This window comes from Hypomesus nipponensis, chromosome 5, assembly GCF_054491055.1.
Source record: "Hypomesus nipponensis isolate SF chromosome 5, ASM5449105v1, whole genome shotgun sequence".
NCBI lineage: Eukaryota > Metazoa > Chordata > Actinopteri > Osmeriformes > Osmeridae > Hypomesus > Hypomesus nipponensis.
In genome coordinates, this window is record NC_140365.1 from 8,200,001 (window position 1) to 8,227,862 (window position 27,862).

Sequence of the window (27,862 nt, forward strand, 5' to 3'; positions counted from 1 at the left end):
GCTTAAGTAGGCCATTAGTTCAGGCCATTACTTTCCTCTGGAGGAGGAACAAGTGAGAGTGTCGTGTGCTGAAGCTCGTTGTCTGTGGTTTCGCTCACCGTGCTTCCCAAACACGTATTTGTTTGACTCTCTTTTTCCCTCCATCCATCACTCCCTCACTCTCTCTCGCTCTCTCCGTCTCTTCCAGAACATAGATGTGACCAACTTCAGCAGCAGTTGGAGCGATGGACTGGCATTCTGTGCCCTCCTGCACACCTACCTGCCCGCCCACATCCCTTACCAGGAACTCATCAGTCAAGACAAGGTAGAATCCTGTACTGTCCGCTAATACCCCCCCCCCACACACACACACACACACACACACACAGTCAACGGACTGTTAATCTCAGTACAGCGGAGCTAGATTCTCAGTACGGTGGGGGCGGAGCTTCATCACTGTACCCTCTGCTACCAAGTCATGTTCAAATTAAAACCGTTAAAAAAAAACCGGTTAAATATCTGATGAATGCATGTAATAATGTGTCACTTCTTGAGCCAAGTAAGCCTATATGTCAAATAAAACACAAAGAAAAGCCACAATTTTTGACAAGTTTGTAGTAACGACAAAGAAAACAGTGATGTGTCTGCTTAGAATGTGGTGTTTTGCGTTCTTGTCAAGTGACGCAAGATCGATGTGAGGGGCCCCTCATTGGCACGGGGGCCTGGGGTGGCCACATCTCCGCTTCTGCACGCGGTTCTTCAATTTTTTATTATTTATTAATATTTATTATTATTTTTTTTTTTTATTTTTTTTTGGGGGGGGGGGGATTGAGGAACTCACAGGGTAAAGAAGCATCCCGCATCCACTCAGCATGATCATGTGACACAACGAACCATCTCTCACTGGGGATGAGTTCAGCGTCTGGACATTTCCAGTCGTCAACTGACGGGAGGGCAGCACGGAGGGAGGTAGTGGAGGCCTGCCAACACAGGCCAGCGGACTCCACCTCAGAACCAGGGTGATAAACGAGGAGGGCTGGCGCCGATGGGGGGGGTGGGGGGATGGGGGGGGTGGGGGGGGTCTCTGTCCTGATACGAGACAAAGCCACCCGTCAAGCTCGTCCTCAATGTGAATTATTCAGCGGGACTGTGTGGGCTTCAATCCAGTCTGCTGAGTGACTCCCCACTGCAGGTCCTGACAGCAGGGCTAGATGGCTCCTTCCTGAGAGCCTCTGAACTTCCTGGAATCACGTCTGCTCACTCCCACTCCATGATCCAGTCAGCGAGGGCTGCTCGACCCCAAGGCGGAATGTTCCGGTAGTGTTAACATGGCAGACGTTGCTATTATTTGACACCTTCGAACAGTGCAAACCCTTGGGTTAAAACATGGCTTTCGCAGCGTTGTCAGACGATGGGGAGATGTCTAAAAGAAGCAGTCTCCCCTTTCATAGATGTGGCTGCCAAAGACAACGACTTTGATGGTCTGGGTGACTGGATCTCAGAGAGATCAGGAACTTCTGTAGCTGTACCCCCCCCCTCCCCTACCCCCCAACCACCACTACTACCCCTCAGACAGACAGATGTTTGGGCCTGGTCCATATGGGGTTAGGACCTGGGTGACCTGGGGTTTATTGTTTATTTGGGGAGATCTATGTGTTGTTTGTTGTTGTCTGGGGGGTTCTCCGTCGTTGGGGAGGGGAGAGAGATGTGTGGGAGGAAGAGGAGGAAGGCGAGGTTGTGTGTGTTATGGCGGAGCATGGCAGCCCTGTTTGTTTTTCCTCAGGGTCGGAATCTGGCTCTGGCGTTCCAGGCGGCGGAGAGCATCGGCATCAAGCCCTCCCTGGTGAGTCTCCTTCCTCCAGAGGCCACCCCCCTGACACCAGAGGAGCTGGAGAAACAGCGATACGATCCAGCCACACACACCAGGCCCCCATTTGGTTATCTATACAGAAAATGCAATCATCCTTTCCCAGTTTATATCAGTTTCATGCTCATATATTCCATCCAGTGAAGAAGTCCGTTTTAAGTCATGTTGATCATCTATAGACACCACCCCAACTGCCACGCAACACAGCCAGGCCTGCAAGATGCTATTGACTTTACACACAACCACAGACTCACCCCACATACTCATTACACACTCACATATACACACACAGTCCACTTACACAATACACACGTATACTCACTATCCTAACCACAGATTTGGAAAATATAAAAACTACTCCAGACATGTAGTATTTTCTTGACATAAGGATGTCCTTGGCCAGTCAGTGGAAAGGCAGAGTTCTGTGTTGATTTAATATATTTTGGTGAATGAACCATTTTTCAAATGTCAGCTTTTTATGTGTACTCTGTGTACTAGGATTTTATGTGTCCCGAGTCGAGGCAAACTTTTAGTTGTTGGCATTGTCATTTGTCATCATGTCTGCTTCGGTGAAAATGTGCCCCAAAAGTCAATAGTCTGTCTACTGTAAAAAGGTGTGTGTGTGTGTGTGTGTGATAAAGAAAGAAAGATGGGGAGTGGGAGGTGGGGGTGAGAGAGGGAAGATGAAGGAGGGAGAAAAAGAGAGAGAGAGAGGTCCATTGTTTCTGTGGGAAATCAGGCATACGAGGGACACATGTGGTATAACAGCTTTCACATTTTTGATTAAGGAAGGTAGGGTTTACTTTGATACTGATTACACCAATCCGCAGGTGATAATGTAAATGGGGTGCCATAGGCAGGGTTCAGCCAGGGTCAGGTTTGAAGTGTTGAGGAAAATGACTGTCACAGCTTGATAACTTTGAGGTGGTGGTTGTTGAATCCATAATCAGATTCTGGGTTCATTCAACTTTGTACCACATACACACACACACACACACACACAAACTGAAACAAGGTTTCAGACTGAGAGGATTAATCAGGATCTCTAGACATCTCAAACCCTGCAGCCAGATGGAACAATCTATCTGTTGACAGTCAAACTCGGTCTTCATTCAAACCCATAGGTAGGTGTATTACATTGAGCTAGAACTATGTTGACTTCTCTAGCTGAGAAGAGGGTTGCTACTAGTGCATGGGTGTAAATACACTTGTACAGTGTTCTGTATGTGCAGACACTGCACTGCACTGGCCCCCTGGATTCTAAGCTAAGTTGACAGTGTCATCCCTGCCCTACATTCCTCAGTTTAACAATATATATATATATATATATATATATATATATATATATTTTAGAACCACGTACTCAGAGGCCAGTCTTTTGTGCCAGTTAGTCATAGGGGAAACACTGGGGTCTGATGGGTACTTGGAGGTTTGCCTTCTCCTAAACCCGCTGAAATGTTCAAATGACTCCATGAGAAAGTGTTTTAAGGGCACACTAACCTCAGGGAGCACTAACTAAGTCCTAATGGGCTGGGAGTTAAAAACCCGTAATGGAAATCGGCCATTCCAGACGGTTTTAATGTGAATGTAATGGGAATATGTGGTTCACTTCAAGTCTGGCGTTTACACAGAAACGGTCACATAACTGCGGTTCCATGGCATGTCGGATAAACGTGACGTTAGGGCACATCCGTCCCCTCTGAAGTTTTGGTCAAGACTACACTGCCGAAAATTCTCCCATTCCAGGCTTTTTGAGCTGCCCAGAAAAAAGCACTATGGACCTCTTATATAAAACTGACGAATAATATACTATATGTTGGCATACGTTGGAAAATCAAATCCTTTCCATTTTGCCTACGCTACATAAGCCTATGCATGTTTCTATTATAAACGCGAACTATTCCTAAAATGTTGTGTTCTTGAACGAGTAGATATACTCAACGTCTGCAAAACGTTTGGAACTGACAACCTGAAACAACCTGAAACAACCTGAAGTGCGTCCAGAATTATCAGTAAAAACAAAGAATCACATAAGGCAATATAGCGTGCATCAATCAAGGTGCACTGTGCAAACGTAAAGGCTGTGGGGGCAAGCAATGCCTTGAACGAATTAAATAGTTATCCTCCAGGTCGTGTCACTACATCACCAACATCATGTTCGTACGCACGATCCAAGTGTATGTGGAAATATGCGTTATCTTACTCATATGTTTTGATAAGCTGCGTAAATAAGTTGTGAGCCTACGTGCTATCCCAGACAGCCACTGTCTTTGGTTCTCATATTTGTCCAGACAGGAGATCGCTTACGTGTGGTCCACCGACCGACACGTGACTGTCCCTGCTTTCTCATTAAGGCTGTTATGTAAAGCTGACCTCGGGCAAGCTTCTGTGACGCTGATCCCTAACCTGTAGCCTGTAATAGCCTGGCTTGAGCACACCCCCATAACTCACACACTCCCAGTACTTGAACCCGATGGTAGAGTCAGAATTGTATATGATGGAAAACAATAACTTTCAGTATTTATTATCTATATACGCTTTGAATTTATGCCATTCAAATATTCGATATGCATCTAATGTGTTCCAGCTCCTCCACTGGACTGACAATATTATTATTGTGTACGTGTGCGTGTGCATGCATGCACGCCTTTGTGTGTGTGTTTGTGCCTCACAGGACATTGATGAGCTGATGCACACAGACAGACCAGACTGGCAGAGCGTCATGCAGTACGTCTCCCAGATCTACAAGTACTTTGAGACCTGACCAGGGGTGGACATGGAGGAAGAGGAAGGCACAGCAGCACTTTCTGCCTAGTAACCCCCCCCCCCCTCAACCCCTCTTTTTCAACATGAAGTTGTACTGTGCCCTTCTCCATACAGAGTGATGACCTCCCCCCCGCCCCCCCCCCCCCCCCCGCACCTCCACCATCCCATGCCATATTAATAGGGACCTTCCAGTGATTTTTCTGAGGTTTGAACTTGCTTGGAGTTGCTGTTTGCTAGCTCCTTTATCATGTTACAGTGTTTAAATGCTATAGGGGTTCACTTCACAGCAGGCGGGATACATTGACATTAATATCAACCTTTTGTTGTTGGCACTTAGGATGTCCAAGAAGGAATGCTGGAACTGTTTCTTGAGTTTTTGCTTAAAGTCCAGTTATTATTTGGAAGGCCACTTTGAAAGGAGGAAATGTCTGGCTTTGAAAAGGAAGCCTTTGCATATCATAGTCTGGAGTCAAGGTGTTATCGGTGATGCTGCACAACCTATCAATTGCAAACACCTCAGTAGCTATGCGTTGCTCCTTACAGTTTTCCCAGATATACACTATTTTCCCACAAAATATTGATACAAAATGTGTAGCGTTAGCTGTTTGAATGGTTCAGGGCCAACCACTTTATAATGTGTCCTCCCTCATACAGTCATTTTTGTTTTGAAACCGCATTATTACTATGTCATAGTTCTAAAGTGAATCAGTAAAACACTACATGTATAAAGTAATACCATGCTGAAGATGTCAATTACATTTCATTGTATGGGCTGGGACACTTTATATAGTCTGTGGTATGTGGAATGAAGTCAACCATCCATTTTCAGCTGCCTCAGACAGACAGAAGTGTTATTTATTTACATACAGAATGTTCTAAGAAATGTAAAAAATAATAAATTGAATGTTTTCTATTTACCGGCCTCTGAGATGTACTTGAAGGGGTTGATGTCCCATCTAAGTAACAGATGGTTATTGTTGAATAAAGTTTTGTCAAGCCTTTGTCGTTGATCAACGTCCATTTTCACTCTTATCAGTTGCTAAAGTACAAAACCATTAAAAAGCGGTTGTTTTTCACTACAAACTCCCACTGACACAGGTAACTTTACATTTCTTAAAGGACAACAAATGTTTAGGAATTGGTGAAACGTACCAGAAAATGTTAAAGTTAATTGTATAACAGGAAGAGAACACAGACATGATCCTGGAATATGCAGTTGACTGCATGGATTTAACGTAAAATATTCTCAAAATGTTAAAGTTAATTGTATAAAAGGAAGAGAACACAGACATGATCCTGGAATATGCAGTTGACTGCATGGATTTATCGTAAAATATTCTCAACATAGAACCTAGTATCTTTCAGGTCCAGAATTCTTGTAAACTGAAGAAATGCACCATTACACATTTTCATTGGTTTTCCAGACAACCTATTAAGTGTCTGAGTCTGGGAAAACATTTCTGCATGGAAAAAGGAGGGTATAAGGTGTGTTTGTCTTGTTTTCAAAGCTGGAGATGGTCATTCTTTCTCTCCTGTGTTCTTTTAGAAATACCACACAGCTGGTGCAATTCTTGATTGAATATCTACATTTAATGAAATTAAAGTCTTGTCAGATGCCCACCATTTAAAATAGGCTATCCTTCATTTGGCCATTCAGACAGGAAAGCAATACCACATACAGACAGAAGTGCTGGCGTAGCCCCAGTCGTGTAATGAAACACAGCTGTTTCCTTCAGCGAGGTGCTACAAAAACAAGCCAACATTAACCTGACCGCATGTAATTACGTTGTTAGACCCATTTTAGCGGCGCGTAAATACGCACAAGCGTCGACGCAAGCCTGAGTAGGTATGTTTAAGAATTTATGTATGAAACGTTGCTTATCTTTCAGTAGGGGCGTGGCTATTAGGTCGCGTATTTTCTCTACTTGAAAACCCATGTGTAGAGGAAGTTCTGAGACACTCTCAACGACCGCAACAGGCGCACGAGCACCCAGGGTCGGAACGGTCGAGAAATTAAGTAGGCAACAAGTCCTTGAGTAGCCATTAAGTAGCCAACAAGTCCAAGAGGGGTAAGTCATGCAAAATATTCATTTGTTAACCGATAATATCATATACATCAACATTCAATGCATTTGCCAATTATCTAGTTTTGGTTGCACCTTGGGGAGGGACACATTGTCAGTAGTCAAGTGCGCTGTTAAACATTGCTTTGACACGGTGAAACATTTTTGTACATCACGGAAAAACGAAACATTAACTTTTTCCTCTGATTTGACAGATGGCGGTTTTTGCAAATCACATTTTGGGAATATTCTTGGATTACTTCAAAAAGACTTCATTGGCTCTTTGGACCCTGTCTCCGTGATACTCTTCTCACCAGCGACTTAATTGTGCAGAATATTGCTGAGATGAATATGTTCTATATAGTAATTGAATTAATAATTGCTGTTTTCTCCATATCCGGCAATGTATTGGTTTGCTGGGCTGTCGCAATCAATACCACTCTGAAAAACGCTACGAACTACTTTTTGGTGTCCTTGGCAGTAGCCGATATTTTGGTTGGTTGTCTTGCCATCCCTTTTGCCATAACTATAAGCATCGGTATCTGTTTGGACTTCTACGGATGCCTTTTCCTCGCCTGCTTTGTTTTGGTACTGACTCAAAGCTCAATATTTAGCCTTCTTGCTGTTGCAATTGACAGATATCTGGCCGTTAAGATCCCTCTAAGGTAAGCAATTTTTGTAGTCTTTCTTTCACTCAACTAAATCAATTTACTCACTTATTCCAGTCACTGCAGTCAAGTAAATATCATTGAACTGTGTTATGTAATCAGATTCATCAGTCTCAATGCAAACGACTCTCAATCAGTTCAGTTGACTTTTGGTCAGTTGTTCAATGGTCTGGGATGTACAATTTAAATCAATATAATTGGTTGATCAACAACAGGAGGGGAAAGGGCAGTAAATTCGATGAAACACTGTACATATACGCCTGCTATAAAACGGGCCTAAAGGGAGGTTATCTTAGTAAATAAATCAATCTTAAACAGATAATCCTATTATGATTGTCCTTGATTAAAAATAACATGCGTCCTTGTTTAATCTTATAGGCGCAGGCATAGGCTGCTGTTCGCTGATCATTTCAAGTGAACATGTTAGCCTAGATTATCGAGGTTGCCTTATCTATTTGTATTTCATATTGATGTTCTTACCTTGCGTTTTATAATCTTTAACTGTAGCACTTTGAGATTTGCTTCAAATGTAAAGTGCATTACAATAAAATGTATTATTGTTATTAGATGACAATTCTAATGAACACCACTGTTATTTGAAAAGTAATGTTTTTGCTTTGGGGGAAATAGCTTATAAACTGCAAACACTTGGACTGTAAGTTCTGGACTATCACTGATCGCATTTAGAGGTTAAATGTATTGTGTGTCAAAAAGTATGTGATCAGATTTAGCCTTAGATGGATGAGCCTAACATACATGATATCCCTTCTCTGCTCATCTTCAAAGGCAAGGTGGCTGGTGGAGGCAGATTGATTGGATCACTTTAAAAGGTGCATAAATCAGTGATCATCAGCTATCAGAGCCTTAGATAATGGAGGGATCGATACCTAGCTCCAGTGTGTTAACACAGTGACCACACACACAGCAGTGTTCAGTGGTTGCTGTGACCACATGACAAAGACCACATGAAGACCCGAGAGATCAAGGTGGTTGAGGCCCTTAACCAGCACGGTGCTTTACGCTTCCAGCTGCTGATTTTTTATAGAAGCCAAATGAAGAGATTAGGTCGCTTATTTCTTTGTTGCCACCTGGGTCTAATGCGTCTGTGGGTGTTTGACAACGTGTTTTTCAATATACAGTTGTTTTCCTTCTAGTAACTGGTACACTTCATCTTTAAGATTAAGCGAGTGTGGGTATTAATAGGTTATTTCAATTTTGTATACGTCACGTCTATTCAGAGCCAATTCACAGATAAAACAGAATTGAAAGGGTTTGCTTCCACGCCCAGATATAGCCATACACGACAGGTCTGTTGATGAGAACGTGTGTGTGTGAGAATGTCACATTGTGTGTGTGTGTGTTTGTGTTTTTGGTGGCGTGTTCACACGCACAGACACACTTGGGTGGAACTGCACTCATGCATGTGTGTGGCGGGGTCGGAATCCTCAGGGAGGTCGGTTGTCTTTTGGTGCTGACTGTTTTCACAGCTGGCTTTACTGGAAGTGAAAGAGAAGGTCCAGATGTTCCAGGGGGTTCTGCCTGCCACAGTCTCGCTTCAGAAGCTTGCTTTCCTTTGCATGTTTCCCAGAACAAGACCTTGCGGCTATTTTAGTTTCCTTCACACCACCACCGTCTTTGCTGGGAAGACAATCCAATAACCTGTCCCATAATCCAAGTTCCAAAAGGTCTGTACCTTCTGGGGCTTTTCCCCGCCATCCAGAGCTCGCTTTGCATTCCAAGTCACCTCTTCTTCCAGAGAGAGAAAGAAAGAGAGAGAAAGAGAGAGCATAATGTTCGAAGGTGGCTGCCTGCCCATAGTATGCTGTGACTAAAACGATTCTCAGTCGCCAATTTCCAAGATGATATTGGCACCCTGAGCGTGTGGACTCACCATCGTTAGATCCTATGACTGTTAGCCACAGGAACCGCGGGGTATCCATATGGCATTCTCATGACAATGTTCATCACGGGGGAATGTCAAGGGAAGGAATGGATATCTGGTCATGTGTTCCAAGATCCCCCTCTTGTCTTTTCCTTGTGGTTGGCCAGAGTGGAACACAGATGCTCGATTCCAGCTCTTTATTTTCATACCTGTGAGAGCGACTAGCGCTTTCGAGTGGTGTATTTGCATACTTGCGTGCAAATTCAAGCCCATGTCATGTTGGGTTTTCAGGAGTCGTCCCACCACCTGTTGTGTTGAGTCCGAAGCTGAGCTGTGGACACCTATGTGGGTCAAAGCGGATATTGTGATCATTTCCACTTGTGGTGTGCAGGCTGGCAGAGGTGGCCCCCACAGCGGAAGCACAGGAACACAGGGGTTAGAGAGGGGGAGGGTGTAGGGAGGGAGGGAGGGAGAAGAAGAAAGGAGAGAGATGCCAGTCTGCTGTCGTAATGCCAGAACTAATCCTTTTTAGCCGTCCATTCAGTGGCTCTCGCAGATCGGAATTCCGCCCGCTCTGTCGGAGAGTTAAAGGGGAGTTTAACGTTGATGAGAGAGATATGGATCGGCGGATGCCACATCTTAGCCCCCCTGGAACAAACGCGTCTTCGGGCTTGATGGGGACAGGTGGAAGACGAGGAGGAAGGGGGTGACAGCCAGAGAGAGGGAGGCGGGCGATAGAGGGAGCGGAGGAGGAGATTGATGGAGATACAGACAGAGGGGAAAGACGTGTGGATCCCACCAGGCCCGGGGGGGTCTCCCTGTACATCCCTTGACAGGGCTGTGCATTATTGATGGCATCAGGGCCAGCACATACCTGGCTGTGGAAAGGGGAAACAGGGGAACGGCCAGGATTCTGTGGCCACTGTTGAATCATTTACTGCAGTGCCATAAACAGAAGCTCCAGACTGTATGAGGAGGCCTGTCTTCTGAGAAGGGGACACCTGGAGCAAATAATGACAAGCCTGCCTTATCAGCCAGCACTACTGTTATTACAGCTCTGAAGCTCATTTCACTGGCAATGGGCCACATGAGACCAAAAGTATGTTTGGGGACAGAGAGGGGGACAAATGCATCGCCAACTGACAAGAGTACTACTTTGCCTGACTCGATACCATCATTATATAGTTGGCAAAGAGTCCTATCGGAGTCATGAGTGTTAGAGTGCATTGGCGGTCAGTCCTTGGTGTGACTCACGGCCATGCGGCAGCTTGTCGTGTATCTTTAGGCAGCAGCTCATGTTGGTGTTGTGAGCGCAGCTGATGCTTCACCATGTGGACAGACAGCGAGTCAGGAGGAGCGTGGTGCTGTCTGCAGGCACAGCACAGATCAGTGCCCGAGACCACAGCATGAAACACATACTGTGTTCATGCCGCGTGGATCCTTTATCTCGATCCATTAAAATCTCAGCCTGGGGTAGGCATGAAGATCTAATGTCATGGGTATCACTGATAACTATCTTCCATTGTACTTCCCCTCAGTATGCTGATGCATGGTTGAGAAAAAGTTTGTTTGAACAGTGTGGGCGGTGACTTAGCTATATCCATTACTATATTGGAGTTGTTCGTTTATAGGTTGTAAAACATGTTGGATTAAAATAGATTATAGGAATGATGCCAGGTGTTTTGTACAGGGCTTGCCGGCATTCAACAGGATGTACGATCGGAGTGTATACAGAGAACAGCATGCATGCTGATAATAGTAATGGCTTCACTGTCCCTTGTTCTCTGGTATCGTGCTCATAAAACATATTGTGATGTGTGATATTAAAGTCTATTTCATTGGTGGACAGTGTAATAAGAAAAGCAGTCGATTGATCTTCCTCTCTGTCCTGTTCTCCAGGTACAGGGAGCTGGTGACAGGCAAAAGGGCCAGAGAGATCATCGCCATTTTATGGATCCTATCCTTCATCATTGGCCTCATCCCCTTCCTGGGCTGGAACCTAAAGGAGCAAGCATGCGCTCCGCCCCCGGAGAACACCAGCGTCCGTTTGGACAACGCCTCCGACCAGTGCCCTCTGATTGGGCGGGAGGGTGAGCGAGACTTCCTGAAGAGCTGCCAGCTTGCCTGCATGTTTGAGAGTGTGGTGGACATGCACTACATGGTCTACTTCAACTTCTTCGGCTGCGTCCTCCCCCCCCTGCTCATCATGCTGGGCATCTATGCCAAGATCTTCACGGTGGCGCGCAAGCAGCTGCGGCAGATCGAGCTCAAGTGCGTGGGCAACGGCGACAGCAGCCACCACCACAGCCTGCTGCAGCGCGAGTTCCGTGCCGCCAAGTCGCTCTCCATCATCGTGGGGCTGTTCGCCCTGTGCTGGCTGCCCGTCCACATCCTCAACTGCCTGACGCTCTTCTACGGCGGCCTGTACAAGTCGCCCATCGTCATGTACGTGGCCATCATGCTGTCGCACTTCAACTCGGCCGTCAACCCCATCATCTACGCCTACCGCATCCAGGACTTCCGGGACACCTTCCGCAAGATCCTGACGCGCCACTTCCTGTGCCGCAGGGAGGAACTATACCTTAGCTCCAACGGCAGCAGGCGGAATAAAGACCAGATTCACATGACTATCGACCCATTACTCTAGGGGGGGGGTTCTGTGGTGCGGGTTAGGTTCCCTCCCCAGACACTATTTGTCTTAACTTGTGTTTTATTTTTGAATGCTATTTTCAGTAAGGATAGATATGTTTACAGAACAAAAGGGGTATATTCCATATAACAAGCATTGAGGAATTTCAAATATGCCTTGAATGTGGACAATTATTTATAAATCCCGTTGAGTAACAGTGGTCAGCTGGGGAAATGCAGATGTAGCTAGTACTTTTCATGTCGTGAAGGGTTCTTTTTTATTTTATTTAGCTGAATCGAACTAACTGGATATGCGGGACTGTGAAATTGATCCAATTGCAATGTTTGAATTCATTGCTAGGATTTTATTTATCATTCCTACGCATATTATTGCAACTCGAAAACACTCCTTTCTGAAGCCTTAATACACTTAACAATGTGTTAAGTGTATAGCATTTAGTGTCTGAACAATTTATTTATTTTTATGTAGTTGGGAATGGAAAGACAAAACCACATTATGTAAACCTACGTTGGTTGCACTGTACTTGGGTTTTGATGGACTCCAATAGCAATGTTCTTATATAAGAAACAGACATACTGCAGAGGAAACTGCAAATGGAAAAATGTAAGCAGGAACCTTTTATGACTGCAACCTCAGCAAAATGTTTATGGAGAGGACAGGACACGAGAAAGGTGGACCACTTCATATCTATAGAGTTTCCTGGAAAACTCAGGAACAGGCCTTCATAATGGGAAGCTTGGCCGTGCTGTGAAAAACAGTAGTTCAGAGAAAATAAAGGTTTGGACCTGTGGCAAATGAATGAAATGTATCTTTCGTCACCATTCAAAGCCTAATTATTTGAAATGCCGACTGACTAAAACTACAGTCACGTCCTTTAGAAAACGTGTCAGTGACTACCCCCCCCCCCCCCCCTTCTTAACCCAGACGGACTCCCAGGGCATAGTGTACCCAGCTGGAATGAACCACCACTGGCAGTCATCGTCATGAACTGTCAACTGTGACAAACTTCCCTTTTAGCAGACAGGAGAAGCTGAGGTCTACTCAAGGAGAAACTCTGACTGTCGCCCCCATATCGAGTTAGCACATCGTTGCGGTTTGGGCGGCCAAGGGATAGATTAAGCACCCCTCCCCCAGGCTACCATTGCAGCTGAGTGCCAGCCACAGTAAACAAGTTCAAGAGGAACAGTAACATGATTGGATGTTCTCATGTTTTGTGAAAGGGGAAACAACTTGTGTTCATTTCTGAAAATGTTGTATATTGACACATCCGGCATGAATCGGTAAATGATGTATGTCGTCATAACGGGTGCTGCTGCACTTGTTTTCTGGGTGTGATGGTCAGTATCTTGTACTGTATGCTTCGAAGCAGTGACTACTTGAGATTGAATTGGTTGTGATGTTCACCTGAGGTCAAGAGAGAGACCTGCATTTTGCGTAATTCCATTCCATTTGAAAATTCCATGAACAAAAGGAGCCAGTGCTGCACTGTCAAAACATGAACGTACATATTTGTTTTTAGAAAAATATTTTTGTCAAATCTAAATATTTCAACATGCTTCTTGCTTCTGTGTTGCTGTTGACTGGAGTTTTAATGTCAACTTTTTATGTGGATAGCATCAAGCACTGGGATGCAACAACTACAGTATTTCATTTGTCATTGTTAATGTGTTACTTATTCACGATATACCAACAAAAACAAAAAAAACTCAAGGGCTAAAAAAGGAGTGTGCTAAACTTCAAGAACATTCCAATGCAGACACTGACATTGCATTGTATTCATTACAGTGTTACATAAGTATAGAGAAACTATCGATGTTAAAGCTTCAAAAATTCCAGTGAGTGATTGATATCAGACTATTGCCTTTCAGTTGTTTAGAAAGAACCATGCAAAAACAAGCTGACGTAATTCAATAATTATGCTTTTCATTCTCACACATTTGTACAAGTGTTTGTACAGTTTTGCCACTAATTAACAAAGCACTGGTCACAATGATGTTACATTCCTGCTCAATAAATATTATTTTACTCAACTGATTACAACTGTAAACCAATACTGCTATTCAACATAAAATCAGTATGTATGGTGAATTATTTTGTCAATAAAAACAGTTTATATAAAAATTATAAACAAATGTTTATATTGTTGACAGTCTTTCACAAGCTGTACCAGCCAAATCCAACTAAAGTGACATGCATGCTTGGGAAATACATGTCATTCCAGAGAAACACGCTTAGGTTTTTATATAATTTTATTGTTCCCTATGGACAAAGTGACAGACTTGAGTTCAGATTAGAGGAAACGCGATATTGTACCACACACTCGGTGAAACAGATGCACGTACACTCTTTGGCCAATGACCAAGAACATAACACTCGGAACAACACAAGAAACAAAACATCTGCAAGAGTCTGAGAGACCAGTTCAGAAATGTACAAGCCCAGCAGCAGCGTTCCCATCGTTCTCTGACGTCTTCACATAAGCCCGATGAGAGGGGGCCATCACGTCCACCATCCATTGTCAGTCCTGCACGTGTGATAGGTCAGTCCTGCATGTGTGGTAGGTCAGTCCTCCATGTGTGATAGGTCAGTCCTCCATGTGTGATAGGTCAGTCCTCCATGTGTGATAGGTCAGTCCTGCATGTGTGGTAGGTCAGTCCTCCATGTGTGATAGGTCAGTCCTCCATGTGTGATAGGTCAGTCCTGCATGTGTGGTAGGTCAGTCCTCCATGTGTGGTAGGTCAGTCCTGCATGTGTGGTAGGTCAGTCCTCCATGTGTGATAGGTCAGTCCTCCATGTGTGGTAGGTCAGTCCTCCATGTGTGGTAGGTCAGTCCTGCATGTGTGGTAGGTCAGTCCTGCATGTGTGGTAGGTCAGTCCTCCATGTGTGGTAGGTCAGTCCTGCATGTGTGGTAGGTCAGTCCTCCATGTGTGGTAGGTCAGTCCTCCATGTGTGGTAGGTCAGTCCTGCATGTGTGGTAGGTCAGTCCTCCATGTGTGATAAGTCAGTCCTCCATGTGTGGTAGGTCAGTCCTGCATGTGTGGTAGGTCAGTCCTGCATGTACAGCAGCAGTTTGGAGGACTAGGGCTCTGGGCCAGCTCCCCCAGACAGGATGAGGGACATCTGTTGGTCAGACAAGACCTCCAGCCGGGACACTCCCATGGCCTGGCTCAGGTAGGCCGCCAGAATGTGCTTACACTGCCAGAGCGAAGAGAAGAATGCTGTTAGGCTGTCTCCAAAGCACAATGTGTGAGTGGTAGAGACAGCGAGGGTTAGTGACTGATCCGGACAAATTCACAACCAAAGTACAGTACGTGTGTGGGATTTTGTGTGAGCGCAAGTTTAAACTAGTTTGTGCCGAAGCTTATCGCCATCATCTCGATGGATGCCATCATCTCGGGTAATATCCTTGTTTTCTACAAGTCGTTATTACGTCCATTAAAAATGAATGGTCCGCCACAACACAAGTGTGTATTCACATTATTCATGCAGATGCAGTTCACTGAACTAAAACGACGGGAGGGCAAAGAGGGTGCAGAGCAGAATGCAGTGAGTACGCTGATTCTCTCAGCTAGAGGAGAGAACAGGCTGTAGCAGGCCAGTCAGCAACAAACCATAGCCTGCATGGGGAAAACCCCAGCAGTCCAACAGCAGGCAACACATGCCCTACTTCTGGAGGGGTGGGGAGTGAGACCCTAGTCTGGCTAAATCAACCCAGTGTGCCCTGGAAGAGAGGGAAGGGGGGGGGGGATTGGAGGGGGTGAGGGGGGCAGTAACATGGTTAATGGAATCTGAGTCTATGGCGCTTTAGGGGCTTATGGCTTTGGTTTATGACTCTTATCTAGGATAGATGGGAATACGTTTCGGACCCAAAACCTGTTCCCGAAACACATACCACCGCTGCTGGATAGACCATGCAAGTAAATGAAGAATATTGGGAAACGTAGTTGGGTCTTTAGGAAAACGTTCGAGAGAAATTGGATTTATGTTCTGCCGAAGCAAAAGGAGAGGGTCTTCTGGGTCGGTTGCAGCTCTGGGTTTCTCAGGCTGATTTTAGCCTCTTCCTCTGGGGACTCGGTCATGCTGATATCCAGGGTTGACCCAGAAGTTCTCTTGTAGCGAAAAATCAAAAAGATACAAATGGCAGGGTAGAGGTGAGACCCTCCCAAAGAGCAGACTCAAATATGTCTGTTCTGTTCAGGACAAACAGGCCTATTCTGGGGAGGGGGGTGGGGGCGCGAGGGGGCAAATGGGGCCTGAGTGTGTTCTGTGGCCACCCCTGTGTGTGTGTGTGTGTGTGTGTGTGTGTGTGTGTGTGTGTGACGGTGCTCACCAGCAGGCTCTCGTTCCTCCTGAGCACTGTGTAGGCGAAGGCCGGACAGGGACAGAAGTGACAGGAGATGAAGCAGGTGTACAGCTTCCCTGATCCCCCCAGCACCTGGGACGGACGACACACGGACCCAGTCAGAGGCAGAACAGGACCAGCACAATGCCATGTGGATTCATGCACGTTTAAGGTTGTGCCTGAATGGAATAGGCTTTGCTTGAAAAAGCATAACAGGCCAAATACTGATTCCAGGCCACAGCATGGTAAGAGTGGTAAATATGTATCTAGCTTGTGCTCTGCCCTTACAGTTCTAGATCATTACACTGCATCAGAAGGATGAGAATGCTGTCGGTGCTGGTACTATATCCTCCTGACAGATCAGAGCTCGACCTTTCACCTGCAACACAGTACGGCAGAGGAGCAGACAGGAAAGGGAAAGTGGGGTCGATGGAGAGGAATGAAGGGAAACAAGCTCATCTCATCTCCTGAGGTCCTCCAACCTGCCTCGACACGTCCCACAAACCCTCGCCGCCAGGAACGCACATTAGTGGTACCCCCCGACGCCCCTCCCTCCGTTCCTCTTTTAATAATAAACAGGTCGTTTGACAGAACTGGTTTGAAGGTGAGGTTGTTCACCTGTGCAGTGCTTTAGTGCTGACTTGTATACGATACACATTGTATACAATAGGTTTTGGTGATAAGAACTTGCGCTCTACTCAACGAGAACCCTTTCCCCGCTGTGCAGCACTCTTTTAAACTTCAGCTCTTCAGCACATGACACGCAGGGATATTAGGTCTAAAGATTAGTCAGCCGTGCCAACATAACTAATGCCTCCCAAGAAGTCAGAACAGGCCCATTATTTCCAGCGGGTGACAAATTCTCAGTCACGTAGTCGGGCTAAATTACATTGGCTGTGACCTACAAAAATAAAACACCTCATTTGTAAAAAAGTGACACGTCATTATGAATGAATCACGGCAGGGACAATACCAAGGAGGTGAGCTGGTGGCGCAGGACAGAGCAGAGAGCCTGGCAAGGCAGACGACAGGCTAGCCGCGGATATGGGACAAACTGAAGGATTTACCATGTGCGCGCTAATCCCAATCAGCATGGCATCATTAAAACGGTATAGCATGTCCTGCATCGCTATATTCATACTATTCCACTGATTGCATAATAATAATTTTATTATTACGTATTATTATACGTTTATTTTGTATGTGATCATACATTTAAAAACAAAAAAACAAAAAAACTGAAAAAAGAAACAAAAGAACAAGAACTACATCAGCAAAAGCTTTAGCAATTTTTGCAGACAGACCAATAAATTAGTAACAACAAGCATTTTGTAGCAGACATTCAATCATCGTGGGATCAAAACCCTCCAAAGTTAAAGATCCATTTTTTATGCACATAATGTTGTTGACTAGGTTTACTGTGGCCTGTCTGGTTTGGGATAGCACCTGACATATTTTAATACGATTAATATTTAATTAATACCGTACTGACTCGCATTAGTGAAGGTTGGTCTTTTATGTGTGGCATGGTGTACACCGTGGGGGTCACTGTGTACACCAACAGTGCAGCTGTTGGGTTCCTACATGGCCATTGCTGGAGAAGGTCTCCTGGGTCATGTGATATTTAAAGCCAATGGAAGGGAAGACCGGATGCCTAGGTCAAGACCAGACTCATATAGGGCCCCGGGTCTTCTAGGAACTTGTCTGTCTGGGCCAGATTGAGAGCTGCCATGATCATCATGGGAATGAACTAGAATGCTGTCTCGTTTGTGATGCGGCTGTTGTAGCCTGTCCTTTTCCGTACTGCTCGACTGACTTCCCCATCACAATGTGCTCTCTCCCGCCTTCGCTCATTCATCATTACATCATCTTATATTATTCTGTCTGTTTACGTGTTTAGGTTAACTATATCTATCTATCTATGTATCTACGCTTCAGAGACACTTTGATACTGATCACCGTACCTTCACGTCTTTGATGAGGCCATTATTCTTGTGTAGTATTAGATCGCTCCTCTGCTGACTAACAACATCTCAATCCAGAGCCTAGACGGAAGTCACACCGTTGGTGGAGAATGACCTTTTCTTGTTCCACAAGGGGAGCTATGTCGTGGGAGAAACCAAGGAGAGCTGCTTCCAACTTCTGAAGACTAAGTCATTGAAAACCAGCTCACATCAGGGGGAATTCTTTATTTTTTGTCCCCCAAGCTGGCATGCACCAGTACCATAGCTGCGACCACAAAGCAGCGTGCCGGCCCGCACAAAAACCCCTCTCTCTTTCACTGACGGAGTCCTTCCACAGCACTGGCAGATATCCAGGAGCTACGGAGCGGCATCCAAAGGCCGACTGTAAATCTGGAGATATCTCTCAGTCTCTGTCGATGATAAAACCAGAATCTGGGTCTCCTAGAAGCAGACATCTGGCTTCAGTCCTGTTACGAAAACTGGCCCTCGTGGGACTACTCACAGGGCAGGCTGGACGGGTCCGACGGTAAGAGGTTTGGAGAGCCACAACTTGAGTCTCTGAGCTCCAGAGTTGTGGCCAGCTTTTGCAGAAAATTGAATTTTGCGGGAAGTCATGTCCCCAAGAGCCCCCAAGAGCTGTGTGCTCAATTGTTTTGATGTTTTCATATAGAGGGAAATATTTCCACCTGTCTGGGCTCCCCTTATCAGAGACTCGTCTTACCAAACACAAAGCACAGACGTCAAAGCCTTTTCGGTTTCAGTCACGCTTTGCTTCTTTCAACAGAGCGGAGGATGAGCAGCGTTTCACAACTTGGTACAAACCGTTCCTGACATTTCACCACATGTTTCAATCCAGAAACGCATAACAGGGAGCTAAAAGGAGTCAAACGAACCTGCAAACGTGTTTATATTAATACACAGACGTGAAGAGACGTATGCGGGCCATAGGTGGTCCTCGGTGTTATAAAGACTTTTTAAAGGTCACTAAGAGAACAGTTGCTTACATTCCATCAGGAAGTACGGTTTATAGAGCAGCGGCCATGGAATGATAACATGCTTCTGAAATCGGCTGATGCCACTGCTGTCTATAAACCACCAGCCAGGACCAGGGGCTCACAAAGCAGCAGCACTGCCTCTAAATGGCCCAGGGGGTGGGGTGGGTAAGGTCAGGGTTACCCCATACTCCACTCTGGGGGTGGCAGGGGGGTGGTTATGATTGAGGTGCCAGTTGCTATCGGTGGGGGTGGTGGTGGTGTGTGTGTGAGGGGGAGAGGGGTGGAGGGTGTTGACTACAGACACATGACCATGATGGATGGTGACAGCTATGTGATTGTGAGGTGACCAGTGAACAGTGTGACTGCAGCCCACTGGAGGGTGTGGTGCTGTGGATGGAGGGTGTCAAAAATGTCATCTTGTGACACCTGCTTGTGCAACTTGTCCCCAACCTGGTGTTCAGGTGTCACGGGGACAAGGCTGTTTAAATGGCTTAAATTCACGACAGGCTTGATCTATAGTTTGCAGGGAGGCATTAGCATAACAGGTGAGGCAGCGCGTAACACACCCTTCGCATACGTTGATAGGAACAACTGGGATTAAGTATGTGTCACTCATCTTTGTGTTGAAACATGAGAGTGTGTAGATGGTATACATTTGACTCATGTAGAGGGAACACAGGATGAACAGACAAACCAAAAGCATTTTCTCCAAATTCAGAGTTTGCCCATCAAATCGATTATTCAGCCATGAATGTTTAGGATTGCCCTTTCAAAAAGCATCTTCCCAAAAACTGGTTTCACCTTTTCCATGTGGCCTGAGCACACCGTCAACACCCCCCCCCCCCTTTTCATTCTGAAAAGGTCACCTGAAGCTATGAGCAAGGTGTGATAAACAACTAGTATCAAGCTGGAGGAGCAAGGAAAGGCCCTTAGTTGAACGCAGACGTGCACAAGTATGTCAGGAAACGAGCCATGGTTTCCAGTCAAACTCGCACAGACTCTTCCTCAGAACTACCATACAGAAGAGGACGGTATTCCATCGAATGTCATTTCAAGTGTTTGTGTAATATATTGCGTCCGCCTTACTAACCAACTTCCCGTAAAATTCTCATCTGCAGTTTTTTTTTCCTGGAATTCTTAAAAGCCTTGAGACAGATATATGGGCTGTTGGGATGACAATGACAGAAATATGCAATGGTTACACAGGATGACGATGTGGCCCTAGAAAAGAGAGTGCAACTTCAATAGATATATCCTCTCGTAGAATCTTGAACAGACGAGAGCTTAATGGAAATGTATATTTGGATCATTCTAAAAGTAAGAATAATGGAAAGGCAGGAACACTCCTTGGCTGGTCGGCTAGGCTAAATCACTAACTGTGGTACAAAAGAATATTCAACCCATGTTTTTTCGGAGGGGGTGAGGTGACAACGTGATCCCAAATGATGGAGGAGACTGCAACTACATACTTATCCTTCACATCACTGCGGAAGGCAAGGGGGTTACATTGACTAATGTTTACAGAGTCAGATAACTGCTGTCCAGTTTGTTTTTGGCACGTTTGTGTTAACAGTGACAGATGAAGAGAAGAACGGAATAGGGGAGTGGAAAAGGAGCTCCATCCCTCAAGTCCTTGTTTATGTCAAACAATCTTTATAAAAGAGAGAAGTAGCTGGGTCAGTCTCCCACTGCCATTACTAGGAGCCAATAAAAGCCTGTTACTTTACCTGCCAACAGTGATGGTAAGCCAGTTAGATTCCCGGCCGTGCCAAATGGCGTTGTGTCCTTGGGCAAGGCACTTCACCATACTTGCCTCGGGGGAATGGCCCTGTACTTACTGTAAGTCGCTCTGGATAAAAGCGTCTGCTTAATGACTAAATGTAAAAGGACTGAGCTGCGTTCCATGGACGTTTGGGCTTTCTGCTCAGTCGTTCCCAGGCTGTGGAATGCCCTCCCTGATCACCTGAGGACATCACAGACTGTGGATGCTTTTAAACGTGGCCTCAAAACCCACCTTTTTAACAGAGCCTTTGGTTGATAGACTCTTTTATTCTGTCTCGTTTTCTTTTTTGGTCTACATGATTTTCGCCCTTTCTTGTTTTTAACCTGTAGCACTTTGAGATTGAAGTTAAATATAAAGTGCATTATAAATATTATTATTATTATGTTTAGTGAGACTTTAGAAGCAGAGGTGTCATCATGATATTGAAAATATTCAACGTCTCTAATTGACAATGAAAAGGCTTAAGGAATATAAAAAGGATCCAGCCTGCTCTTCCTTCCAGACCTTAAATGAATGAGATTGCCCAATGCAGCTGAATCACAGGATTCTCCCCAAATATGGTCACCCTGACTAAAGACACGCTAACCTAAACCAGGACCCAGTTAGCCCAGCATCCATGTAAGCCAAACCCACAGCTTTATCCGGTCCTATAGCCTACTCACTCAGACCTCCAAATGCTTTGCCTTCATGTAAACATCTTTCGATGGTACAGATGGGTGAAAACAAAAGCTTTGCTTGTGAAATATAGCCTAGTCCATTTTAAATCCCAACCAGAAAGGAAGTAAGATATGACTCTCAAAAACCATGTTTATTTATTTTGTCGTACGGAAGACTGAAGAACCAGTCTGAGTAAGGTTTAAATGTTGGAAGATAACTCACTGATGACTTAACCGGCTGCCCACTAAATCATTTGAGGACAAAGTTAAAAGTGGAAAGGCAGGACGCGGCTTGGAGAAAACCTCAGACTGGCCAGTCACTGTGTAGCTTCAACCTCAGTCACCACATCAATACCAACCTGCTTATAAAGGTGAAAAGGTCAAAAACCATCTCCTAAGAACGACCAGAAAGGCTCATTAAACTGTCACTGGACTCTATTTAGCACTTAGAGGATCATCAACTCTGCCATGTGAAGGTTTTGTGTACCTACTGGTTATAATTTCTTGGATGAAAAACATCCTGCCACTTAAACTGAAGAAATAAACTGAATTCTAAATAATAAGCCTTCTGCCAGTGCTTCACAGTACAGTGAGAGTCACATTGATTTCCCTTTCAAAGGGAAACACAGACATCAGAAAACGTTTGGCCAAACTGATTTAAACTATTAATGAAAGCACCATACAATTATTTCCCAAACAGAAACCATACACTTTTTGAGCTCATTGTTTTTTTCAGTTCCTTTTACACAAAAAAACTGTTTGCGCCAAGACTTCCTGAAGAGGTTTACAGGAAACTTGGGTCACAGTGACCACAACCGCACTGAACAGGAATTACAGCAATATACCTAGAAGGATGGAGTTCCCTTGGGTCTTAAGGGCAACATTTAAGTTAGATTGTATGTCAACTGTAAGATAACTACACATCGAGAGGGAGTAATGTCAGTGAACCAGTTAAGAAGCTCAAGAACTAGGCTAGCAGTTATTTTCCAAAAGGGATTCTGCATTTGGTCAGAGTTGTTCACTCAATGTTTTTTTAATTTGTAACGTGTATAACTGCATGCTCTTATGGGTCTTCCCTTTGGCACTTGTTTAGTTTTTCACAATGTATGCTTCATGTTTTGGCTGCTTGCATTGTTTGGGACTACCTCATTGTTATGATCAGTGACCTATGCTCTTTTGTAAAGCTCTCTCTTGGAAGTCGCTTTGGATAAAAGCGTCTGCTAAATGCATAAATGTAAATGTCAATGTTTGGCCGACTGGGATTGGCGAGGTGGCTTGAGCCATACATGGGTGTGTGTGTTCGAGGGTGAGTATGGTGTGGGTCAGGAGAACCAGACCTGGAAGGCTTTTCTTCCACTGGGAGATGAGACACAGGTTACAGAGCGCTGGTCAACCAGGTCCAGGGCCTGCAGTGCACACGACCCAAACACGAACCTCAGGCTGGGGGAGGAGAGGGAGAGAGCACTTTAAAAACATGAGGTCAATTCCAACTGGACTTTATCTAACCGCGTTTGGCCTAAATACAAGACAGACATGGAGATAAGTGGTATTTTCAAGTAAAACAGGACATGGAGTCAGGTTTGAGATTTGACAAATCATCCTAGTCATCACAATGGTAGTGACCGGTACAGAGGAAGGGGACACCAATGTCCCTTACTCCCAGCCACATCACCCACAAGATCTTCATGGAAGGCCCCACGAACATGGGCAAGTCTGGGAGAGGCTGTCCTAGTTCTGGGAAACAACTTCTATAAAGGCATTGTCATCCTTCATCCAAATAAAACGCCCACCTTTTTACATTAAACACTGACTCAGTGTCACTGAAGTGAACGTTTGCGTCAATGAAAAAACAATATAAAGTGGAAATTTGACTTTATATACAGAAGAGAGAATACTTACGCAATCAGCAGGTCATCAGGAACTGACGAAAAAGAGGTAGAGAGAAAAAAAAATGGTTTAATTTGTTCTTAAGTTTTATTAGTTGTTCTTAGTAAACACATTTACAGATTACGAGATATTGAGTTATTGAAAATGCATTCGCAATTTCCTGTTTATTATCAGGTAGGTTTAGCAGGCTTAGCGAAGTATGACGAATAACTGACAGATATTGTTACAGGTTGGTGGCTCCTCCCCAGCTGGTTGTGGAGTTTGGTAACACTAAAACAGACATTTGTTGTAATTGGGATAAGTTCATTATAGAAGGCGCAGTGTGCTTCGGCTATTGTTAAACCAAACGTCAGAGTGAAACAATAAACAGAAATATCAGCTTTGAAAACGTCTTGATTCGATCTTGGTAACTAAGGTAACGGGGCCTACTGCATCTGTCTTAGTGAGGCAACACAACAGTACCATCTACTGGCAAGGCCAGTACACAGTCCTTTCTCCGGAGTTATAAGTTAAGCGAGTCGATAGGATGCACATTTATGAATACGTAATTTGATCACTAGCTACTTACTTAGAGACGTTTCGTGGAACGTTTTCTGAATATCTTGGAAAAGCTGCTCTGCCACTGCAGGTAATGAGGACATCTCTCATTCACGGCCACAACACTAACCAAAGACTAGCTAGCACGACATTTTTGTTAACTTTGTCATTAACTCGGCATGGAGAGTCTATTTTCCTGTTGAGTCCTTGAGAACTTTTCAAAATAAAGTATATTTTATTTGTATTAAAATATTAGGGGCCGGTTCAAAGTAAACATAACCTATGGTACACGATAATTACAGTAGCATGAACAGGATAATAACACACTATTAAGGATAGGCCTAATTAAAATCAGAACGTTGGATTAGTTTATCACCAATCAGAAGACTGGGGGAATGCAGCCAACATTTACTCCACGTTATCATTATGGCAGCGTAGAATCCGATGACACATACAAATAAAAATAAACGTATTTTAACTGAGTGGTGGAGTGGTGATCATTTTTAAAAGAAGAGAAAGTAAGGCTAGATCAAAGCTAATATTTGTTTTTCCTTTATCTTGATGTGGTGGAGTACTTGAACAACTACCACCACTACAGTTTTCTAATTGAACTTTGATGTTAATTTAAATTGTCTACTTTTTGTTTGGTTTCTTCTGGGTCCGTATGGGCTCTATTTGGACATACCTCTTCCTCTATGTCATAGCCAAAGGTGTATTTTGAAGGTGTGGCAAAACAGCTCAAATCTGTTTTCCCCCTGACCCCTGACCAGAAAAGATATGGTATATTTAGAGTTGTAATAATTTCTCTCTGATTTTAATGAAAGATGGATAGATAATAGTAAGTACCCTCCAATAGCCATGTAATTGTTTATATATACACCACCTATATTACACATTCTGACATCTGAATTCATTTCACCCCCCATGTTAATGTGGCGCAAGAGTTCATTAGCATAACTAATTAATGGACAAAAGTTAACTTATTTGGACTAAATGTCCAAAGACACTTTTTTTGTACAAATCTGTATCAGTGAATGTGATAGTAAAATGATTCCCATACCCATGTAGAAATGTTAAGAGGTTTTACGTTTTGACGTTCAAATAAAATCCCCTGACCTTTATTTTGAAATTATTGTAAGAAATCAACCGGAAGTGAAATTATTTATTGAGGCTAGCATCACCCTGCTCATCCTAGGTGGAAGCATTAAATTTTTACAATCTTTGGTAACACCTAAACGTTTGCAAGTGCAGAAGGATACCCAGCCCTTTGCTTAGGCGGAATATTTATGATATCAACATCTCTGCCTAGAACTGTGCTATCTGCATCAGCAGACCAACGAAGAAGAAAGTGAAGCGCAATGGCGACTCCCATGCACAGAATTATTGCCCGACGACAGGCGTAAGTTCTCAAATGTGTTTCTTCATCATTTGTTGTTGTGCTACATAGTATTAATTTGCACAATAGTGTTTGGACGTGTTTTAAAGTAATTTACAAACGATACTCTTTCGACAAGTTAATCTCAACATTAAGTTAGCAAGTGTGTGAGTAGCTAATGTTTGATACTAGCTAGAGCTAGCCTAAATGCTATTAGGCATTCCCGCTGCGTTGCTGTGAATTCAAACAAATTTCAATTACTTATCTAGCTTACTACATAGTTATATACAGTCAACTGCTTGAAACTAGATAATACTGTCACAACGTAACACATTGTTGCTAGCTAGCTAGTAGATAACTTTACAATTTAGCAGTGGGCCTGTCTAGGGGGACGTGTCTAGAATGTGGACATGAGTCCGTGATCGTAACAAGACCTTGCGTTAACATTTAAAAATCATAACCAACAATACTTACGTTTAACGTCTGAATAGAGCCTTGTGTTTACTAAAATTGTCTTAATGTCCTTTTAATTTCAGGGAAGCAAATAAACAACATGTGCGATGTCAGAAGTGTTTGGAATTTGGCCACTGGACATATGAGTGTTCAGGAAAGCGTAAATATCTTCATAGACCATCAAGAACAGTAGAGATGAAAAAGAAACTCAAAGAAAATGAGAATAAGCAAGCCAACATTACAGGGTAAGCTTATTTCATGAAACGAATCCTGGGAATATTCTCTGTTTCTTATTGAATGGTTCATTACAGCTAAGTCTGGCACCATACGTGACTGCCAGTGTTGAATATGCTTGTACAATATAAAGGGATAGTGTATGCCCCTATCCCTATATATGGATATTGATAGATATAGTTAATTAAGTAAATTACTTTCATGCTAGCTTGTAGATGTACAAAGATGAGATGCCACAGGTATTTGTTGCCAGGCTATCCATCATCAGTTGCCTTGGAAAATGTAAAAGTCCAGACAAATAAATGAAGGAAAAAATTATAACTGTAAAATACTGCCATCTTGTGATATAACTTGGAACTAGATGGAAGGAGCCATTTTCCATTTTGACAGAAGTTGGTTGTCTTAAAAATATTTTATCTCTCATCCACTAAATTATGTTGTCATCTATTTATAGTCCTGGAAGAGAAGACTCCTCTGAGAGAAAAACAAAAAAGAAAAGGTAACTACAGCCTTCTTTTTAGACATTATTGTGAAATGTTAACATTTCTACTGTTTGGATTTCATAGTATAACAGACTATATTTTGGGGGTTCAGAAAGCTTCAATTGTACCATGCCTGTTTTGTTGCTTGTTTTCAGGTCAAAAGACAGCAGCAGTAGTAGCAGTAGTGATTCTGACAGTTCCTCTAGTGACTCCTCGTCTGACAGCAGTGACTCCTCCAGTTCCTCGGATGATGACAGTGACAGCAGTAGTGACAGCTCCAGCTCCTCCTCCTCCTCAAGTTCCAGTTCAGACTCTGGCTCAAATAGTGACAATGACTCAGACCAAGGCCCACCAAAGAAGAAGAAAAAGAAGAAATAGACGATAGTTCCTGAAACCCCTCATCTGGCTTAATGTATTATTAGACTTCTTGTGTGGATAAGCTTGATAAACATTGTGAAGATATTAACCTTGCATCAAAGCAGAGGCTACAACTGTCCTTCACTACCATGTCTATATCTATCTGATACCTTTAGTAACAAGTATGTGGGGTGAGGGTGTTTTCTGGACAGAGCCAGGTTGGTGTACATATGCCAAGCAGTCCAGCCTTTTTGTACCTTCCCTTACCTGTACCTTTATAAATACATTGAGTCCAGCGTCATACTTGCTTTTGAGTTTGATGTCATATTCTGCGTTACCCAAATTAGGAACTTAGGTCTAGAAAAATGGAAGTGCTTTACACACATTGATGGAAAAGTTGAGTTAATACAATTGACATAATGCTTATTTTTCTACCGTAAAGTCATGCTTTAAATGATAAGCTAATTGATTTTTGATGGAAAATTCGTTTTTATTTTAATTAAGTGCACATTGTAACTGGAATTTCAAAAAATAAATGTTTTGAAGTTTATTCATTTCTGGAATATTGAAAAGACTTATTAAGCTGAAGTGCATAATTAGTTTTTAGTAAGGCGTCTGAATGGTATGTCGATTTGTATCATTGCATTAAAATATTTTTTTCATTAAAGCAGTATGCAGAGACATGGAGTGATTCACATAAACGTGACATTTGTGACGGAAACTGCCAAAATTTGAATCTGATTTGATTATACTATACATATGTACATGTACGAAGGAAAACTAGTTATTTTGCAAAGTAGATTACTAGAATGAGAATACGAACAATTACAATTCCTTCTGACGGAAAAATCCCACCGGAGGGAGGAATCCTAATAATAATAGGCATACTAACAAAAACTATAGGTTTCCTCCTGACGGAGG

The 27,862-nt window shown here is 43.7% G+C and overlaps 4 protein-coding genes across 10 annotated transcripts in view; 3 read left to right on the forward strand and 1 right to left on the reverse strand.

The window, feature by feature from the left end:
- Positions 1-4,735, forward strand: part of specc1 (sperm antigen with calponin homology and coiled-coil domains 1) — a 60,092-nt gene extending 55,357 nt beyond the window's left edge. For 6 of the 7 annotated variants that reach the window (XM_084697732.1, XM_084697733.1, XM_084697735.1 and 3 more), the window contains 3 exons: positions 188-304; positions 1,763-1,822; positions 4,521-4,735. In XM_084697732.1, the coding sequence (XP_084553858.1) occupies positions 188-304; positions 1,763-1,822; positions 4,521-4,610 (267 nt within the window). In that variant the 3' untranslated portion in view covers positions 4,611-4,735. Of the gene's footprint in view, positions 1-187; positions 305-822; positions 1,008-1,762; positions 1,823-4,520 lie in introns of those variants that run through there. The other variant, XM_084697737.1, reaches the window with a different exon arrangement.
- A 1,837-nt stretch (positions 4,736-6,572) lies between these two features.
- Positions 6,573-14,001, forward strand: adora2b (adenosine A2b receptor). Its single transcript, XM_084697712.1, has 3 exons — positions 6,573-6,681; positions 6,891-7,340; positions 11,125-14,001. The coding sequence occupies exons 2-3, from the start codon at positions 7,021-7,023 to the stop codon at positions 11,870-11,872; spliced, it is 1,068 nt and encodes a 355-aa protein (XP_084553838.1). The 5' UTR covers positions 6,573-6,681; positions 6,891-7,020; the 3' UTR covers positions 11,873-14,001.
- A 105-nt stretch (positions 14,002-14,106) lies between these two features.
- Positions 14,107-24,450, reverse strand: zswim7 (zinc finger, SWIM-type containing 7). Its single transcript, XM_084697714.1, has 5 exons — positions 24,072-24,450; positions 23,516-23,537; positions 22,954-23,056; positions 16,207-16,311; positions 14,107-15,071 (listed from the first exon to the last, which is right to left on the reverse strand). Exons 1-5 carry the CDS (start codon positions 24,142-24,144, stop codon positions 14,955-14,957), a joined length of 420 nt encoding a protein of 139 aa, XP_084553840.1. The 5' UTR covers positions 24,145-24,450; the 3' UTR covers positions 14,107-14,954.
- On the forward strand, positions 24,003-27,242 carry zcchc10 (zinc finger, CCHC domain containing 10). Its single transcript, XM_084697713.1, has 5 exons — positions 24,003-24,131; positions 25,350-25,439; positions 25,952-26,113; positions 26,557-26,601; positions 26,740-27,242. Exons 2-5 carry the CDS (start codon positions 25,399-25,401, stop codon positions 26,960-26,962), a joined length of 471 nt encoding a protein of 156 aa, XP_084553839.1. The 5' UTR covers positions 24,003-24,131; positions 25,350-25,398; the 3' UTR covers positions 26,963-27,242.
- Positions 27,243-27,862: the final 620 nt, after the last annotated feature.